The sequence below is a fragment of the Egretta garzetta genome, unplaced genomic scaffold (genome assembly GCF_000687185.1).
Source record: "Egretta garzetta isolate BGI_Z169 unplaced genomic scaffold, ASM68718v1 scaffold418, whole genome shotgun sequence".
NCBI lineage: Eukaryota > Metazoa > Chordata > Aves > Pelecaniformes > Ardeidae > Egretta > Egretta garzetta.
In genome coordinates, this window is record NW_009260492.1 from 129,749 (window position 1) to 135,582 (window position 5,834).

General features: G+C 48.0%; 1 protein-coding gene across 1 annotated transcript in view; it reads right to left on the reverse strand.

The window, feature by feature from the left end:
- Positions 1 to 2,273: 2,273 nt before the first annotated feature.
- OAZ1 (ornithine decarboxylase antizyme 1) overlaps positions 2,274 to 5,834 on the reverse strand; it is a 4,112-nt gene continuing 551 nt past the window's right edge. The window contains 5 exon segments of the mRNA XM_009644223.2: positions 2,274 to 2,639; positions 2,747 to 2,832; positions 3,364 to 3,536; positions 3,668 to 3,754; positions 3,756 to 3,813. Of these exon segments, the coding sequence (XP_009642518.1) occupies positions 2,509 to 2,639; positions 2,747 to 2,832; positions 3,364 to 3,536; positions 3,668 to 3,754; positions 3,756 to 3,813 (535 nt within the window). The 3' untranslated portion in view covers positions 2,274 to 2,508.

The window sequence follows — 5,834 nt, forward strand, 5'->3', positions numbered from 1 at the left end:
AGGGGAGCGGTTGGGTTTGGTGATCCTAAAGGGCTTTTCCAACCTAAACGATTCTATGATCATCTGGGCTGCAGCGGGGCCAAAAACCCAGCCAAGACCACAGCCCCTCTGTACAAGGCTCTGAGGGCTGGGGAGGGACCATTCCCTTCTGGAGCAGCACCCAAACCTGGCAGCATGGCCTCCCTGCCGAGGCTGGATGAGCAAGTGGGGACGGGACAAGCTCCCCGGCCACACAAACCCTGACTCAGTCACCACCCAAGCAGGGCTGGTCCACAGAAAAGTTGTTAAAATTTCAGTATGGGCTTTCAGGGCAAAAATAGGCAGGAGGGGTTGTGCTGGGTGAGCCCCAGCCCTGCAGTCCCCAACGCCTCTCCTGTAGTATCTTGCGTGGCTACAAGATGGCAGTAAAGCCCATGGCACAGCAGCAGCTCACCCAAAGCCACCTTGGGCACCTGAGCCTGGAAAAACAAAGACAAAACCTGCTTCTGCAGGCCCACCCCAGCCTCAGGTCGGCACCTCCAAACACCTCCCACACCCCTGTTTCTGGTTTCCACCTTGGGCGACCCCTTCCCCTTCTGCCAGGAGCAGCCTGGAGCACCCAAAGTCAACAGAAGGCCTACAGGATACCATGGCCTTCAAGGCAGGACCACGCACACCTCCACATGCACGTCCCTGTGGAAAGCAGACGGTGGCACAGTATCACAGAGGAAAAGAATTTCTCTACAGAAGCGGTTTATGAACATCAGACCTTTGCTGGCCTGCTGACCCCCTCCCTGGTCGTGTCCTCCTCCTCTTCACTGGCCAAGAACAGCACGTCCACAGCTTTCCAGAAAAACCCACCAGAAGAGCACAATTGTAGGGCCACAAAAAAAAAAAAATTGGCAAGAGATGTGTGGGAAGGAGACCGCTCGCATTGCCCAGGCTGCAGGACCGCCAGGAGCCTTGGTCCTGGCCAAGGACCCAAGGAGCAGAGCACGGCCCAAGCCGGGGGTGGTGTCAGCAAGAGGCCAATATCAATACCTGAAGCCAACTAAACAGACCTCAGGAACATCCACCTACCACTGCATTGCTGATTTAACAACACGCTCTGGACTCCACACTTCGGGATCTGCTCCCCGCTGCATCCCCAAGGGAATTTCAGGGATTACATTTTGGCATATTCCATGGGATTCCAGTACTCCTTAGCCCAGAACATCTGCCTAGGGAGGTGCTGCGGGGTGACCCCCTCACCTCCACACATTTCACGAGGTCCTGGGTTCCTAAAGCTGAGCTCAGCAGGGACGTGGGGCCCCGGCAGAGCATGCACGCACGCACATCACGTGCTTCTATTTACTGACTCACAGCGTAACCACCTGGCAAAACAACGCAGCCCAGGGATTCACCGCTCCCAGGTTTTATAGAGGAAAGATTCATCAGCTCAGATGGTGCCAAAGCTTCCAAAGCTGCAAGTATTAAGCACTGGGGGAAAAAAAAAAAAATTGAAATACAACACTTTAAAGCACAGCCCTTTGGAGACTTCTAGGTTCAGCACAAGTGTTGTTAATTCCAGCACCATGCAAGCAGCCATTTCCTTCTGTTCAGCATCCTGAACACCAAGAGTTGCCTGTAGACCCCAACACCAGGCGCTGCTTGACAACAGCCACTTCTCCTCACCCTTCAGCCCCAATCTGCCTCCCCAGGAGCTATAGCTCCTGTTCTGGAGGCCACCCGGGCTCCACTGCAGCATTCAGGCATCAAGGTACCAGCAGCCTTCCCAGATCCCAGCCAAAGAACTCGTCCAGCCACGCTGTGTGCATTATGCACACCAGTGTGAGACTCCACCATTACCAGTAACATTGAGATTCCCAGTTATCGAAGTTGTGGTTTTGATACCCAGAGCCCCTTGAAGCTCAAGGCACCCATGAGTGGCGCTTGTCAGCATTTCACTGGTGACTTCCCAACACACACCCTGAAGTATCCCATGAAACATCGATAGCGCAGGGACACAGAGATCCTAATTACCAGTGGGAACAGACAACCTGCTCGTTATTTCACTCAACACAGGTTTTTACCGATTGCCAGATTATTTCAAGTCCTGGTAGATCATAGCCATGAGTTCCAGTCAAGCAAAGAATGACCAAGGCCTTTCCATACCTGCAGCTTTAATGGTTGGGGCAGTTCCAGAGCCACCTCTTCAGAGTGCAAGTCTTAAACAGCTTAAACCAGCAATAAAAAGTAAAATATAAATTTTTATTTAGAATTAAAGCAAATACTTCAGTATCACAAACACAATATTAAACTTCAAGAAATATACTGCTAATTTGGAGGGAGCATTTATTTGCACAACCACAACATGCGCACAAATCCAGAAAAAGATGTGGAGTCTGAAATTTTCAACATCTCACCACCAGAGCAGTTGGTCACAACGTTTCGTACAGAGTTATATTATACTGTAATAGATGTTGACAAAATTTCTACAGAATCATCTTTATAGACAACAAGAAAGCTCTAAGAGGCAAACATTGCGATCTATTCTTCTTCTGAGGAGTCTCTCTCAAACGTGTAGGCCATGAAGCAAGCATCTGGTCTCTTGGGGACAAGGGGATGCCCTGGTCTCACAATCTCAAAGCCCAAAAAGCTGAAAGTACGGAGCAATGCAGCTAGAAAGAAAAACCAGCAGAAAACAGGTTTCACCCATGTGATACTGTACAACAGTACCCCAAACCCAGCGTCACATCTCCAGAGTCGGGGCTGAGTTAGCACCTACCTCTATCATCTCGGTTCTTGTGGAAACAAATGAACACATGATCAACTCGAAGCTGTTCTTCAGCAAACTCTAGAAGAACTGCGAAACTGCAAGACAAATACAAGGTGTTTCAGTGCACATCAGCAAGCGTTGCCTTCAGAAACTGTTCACGAGGCCCTGTGAGCCCATCCGCACGTGAACTCGTAGGCACCAGGAAGCAGCTAGGGCTGGAGACTCACACCAACAGGAAATCCCTGAGCCCTAGGTTTAACTTGAGGCAGAAATCAAGGTTTTCAGTACCACAAAACCCATGTTTTTCTGTTGCAGCTGAAGGGAGAACTGCAGGGACAGCCTCGGAACCAGGCTGGTGTTTTCAGTGGATTAAAGTGGCCACCCAGTACGTGGGAACGCAGCTTGAAATCACAGCCCTTCTGGGTGGTTCCACCTGACAGAAACGGGTAGAAGCAGCCCTCAAACCAGGATTGCTTAATTGCAGCCTCTCACAAGAGAGCATCAAGCAACGTAATTAGACTTCAACCTTCAGAACAATGGAAGCAAAGAGCAACATTATCCCACCCTACCACTAGGCCTTCAAGACAGAGGCAAGTGAAACCACAGCTGCATTTTATTCTACCTACCTGTCTTTGCTCCCTTCAGGCAGAGCACCACTGGGAATTTCTATATAGAGGTTGTTGTTGTTCAGCACTGCTCTCCAACTAATGTGTTTGGCATCTGTAAGCCTTGACTGGACATTCAGAATTCTTGTCCTGTTATTAGATGTTAGTTCTTCTGTTACATTCAGCCGATTATCCTGCAGCAGTAACACGTACAAAGTTATTTCCAATTCATTTCGGAGAAGGGATAACGCCCATTTAATAGGCTTGAGGCGAGAAACGCATTCAAGCGCATCCCAGCAAGCTGCTCATTGTTATTCATACTCACCGAATAAAATAAATTAGCTGAAAGATTGTGATCCCTCTGACTATTCCCTCGCCCACCTGGGATCTTCAGGGGTGGGTGAGGGACATCAGGAGCACCACCGAGGCCCCGGACCCAGGTTACTACAGCAATTGAAGGGAACCCTGGAACTAGAAAGGGATCACAGTTAGAGAGGCAAATGGGTGGTGTTAGACAAAGCCCTGTGAATTCTAGGTTTTAAACAGTGATCAGATAGAGAGATTTGGAAAAAAAAAAACCTAGGCCAAGGGAACTCCTCCCACTGCAACCTAGGGATGTGGCAAGACAAAGGACAGGAACACTGCCTCGCACCCAGACCCAGCAGGGTCAGAGAGCTCCTGCTGCAGTATTTTGAGGGAAAGACTAAGCTGGAGATGGAAAATACTCTCAAGCTTGAAGTGAGCAAGGTGTATTTCTACACCATGGCAGCAGGATGCTTGACCTGACCTCAAGAGAAGAACCATTCTGCTATCCCATACACAAGACCCCATTCCCCCCCACCTTGTTCTCCCAAGTTATCATGAGTATTCTGGCCCAGCAAGCTAGGGATCAGGTTTTTTTCCCCATAGAATCATAGAATCACTTTGGTTGGATTGAGATAGAGTCCAACCTTTAACCTAACCCTGCCATTCCAATGATACAGGGCCCCAATTACCTTAGACCTTTGCAGCAGCACCTGTGCTTTAAGGCCACAAAATTACACGCAAAAGTCTGACTGATGTTGCTACCTCAAATGCTTTCATCAATGCAGAGCTGGGAAGCAAGCTCACCAGTTTTAATTCCGAGACCTCACCTGAGTATTTGAAAACCTAGAAGCCTTTCTGCTGAAATCTTCAGAGCAATTTTAAACTGCTGGGCTAAGTTCAGTACTTAACCTTAAGAGCGTTACCCTCTTAAGATACGAAACATATTTCTTGTATGCATGCTAAGTTTCAGCCCCTCCATATAAGCCCGCTTAAGCGAATAAACCTTCTACTGTACTAAGAGCAAAGGCTGTGCTGACTGGCCCCTCCCTCTGCACCATCCTTCACCCTGCAGGCTCGCTCTTGAGTTGCGTCATCTCAGCAGATGCAGCAATCGAGGCCCTTAGGGAAATTTTCACAATCGTCCTGTCTGTGAGTGCCAGCAGCCATTTGCAAATCAGAATAAACATGTACAAAATAATCCACCATTTTGCACAGTTCGTACGAGTTGAATTTTTTTTTAATGAGCGTGAAGCTTGCGATGAATAATCCATATTAGGAAGGCACTGAATGGCCATATAGGTCAAATATTATATGCTGGAAGGCATTAGTAAGCAGAGCAGCTGCAAAGTTTTTTTTTTAATAACATTAAAATTTGTGCTCCCTCAGTTAAATGAGTGTTCGATCCGTTATTTTAGGCTCTTTGAAAGACAGCCACTTTTCTTCAGTACCAGCATTATTTAGTTTATCTCAAAATGACTGTAGAGCTACGCATTCCAAATTACCCTTAAAAATAAGCTTTTGAGCACCCCGTTCAGAAGCACACAGTGCCAATCCTTTATACAATCTCACCTTTCGCCTGATGAAAGGCGCTACATAATGAAGGCTGCCCACACTTTGCAATTGAGAATGTATTTTAGAGCAATGTTTGTGTGCACTTCCTCTTCTTGGGAAAAAAAAAACCCACCTTTAAACAGCAGCCAAGTATAAAAACGGCTTTCTAAAAAAATTTCCTAGTCCATAGACGAAGTCTAATCATGGCTTCCTTCATACAAGGCAGACTGATGTCCTAAGCTTCCATCTACACCAGTCTACCCCAATTCAGGTATTTTCTTCCCAGCATCTGTCAGGATTGTTTAATCTTTTGGGTGAGTACTAACCAGCTCTCCTAACACCCTCATGTCCTACTTTAGGCTCAGTACCCTCGATTAGATTTCAGAAGGGGATAACAGCTTTCAATCCTTTAACATTTTTGCTTAATTGTGAGTTTGTTTTTGGGTTTTTTTTTTTTATCCCCTGTAGGAAGAAGGCACCTCCAGGCCTCGCCTCCAGCCGGGCTTTTGCCTCCAGGCACCTTTCAGCCCGTTCACTTGCTCGGGAGCGGCTTTCGGAGCAGCCGCCCCCCCTCAGGGCCCGGTGCGCGTTGTTCGAGGCTGCTGTGACAACTCCGGAGATGCGGCGGGAGCTCT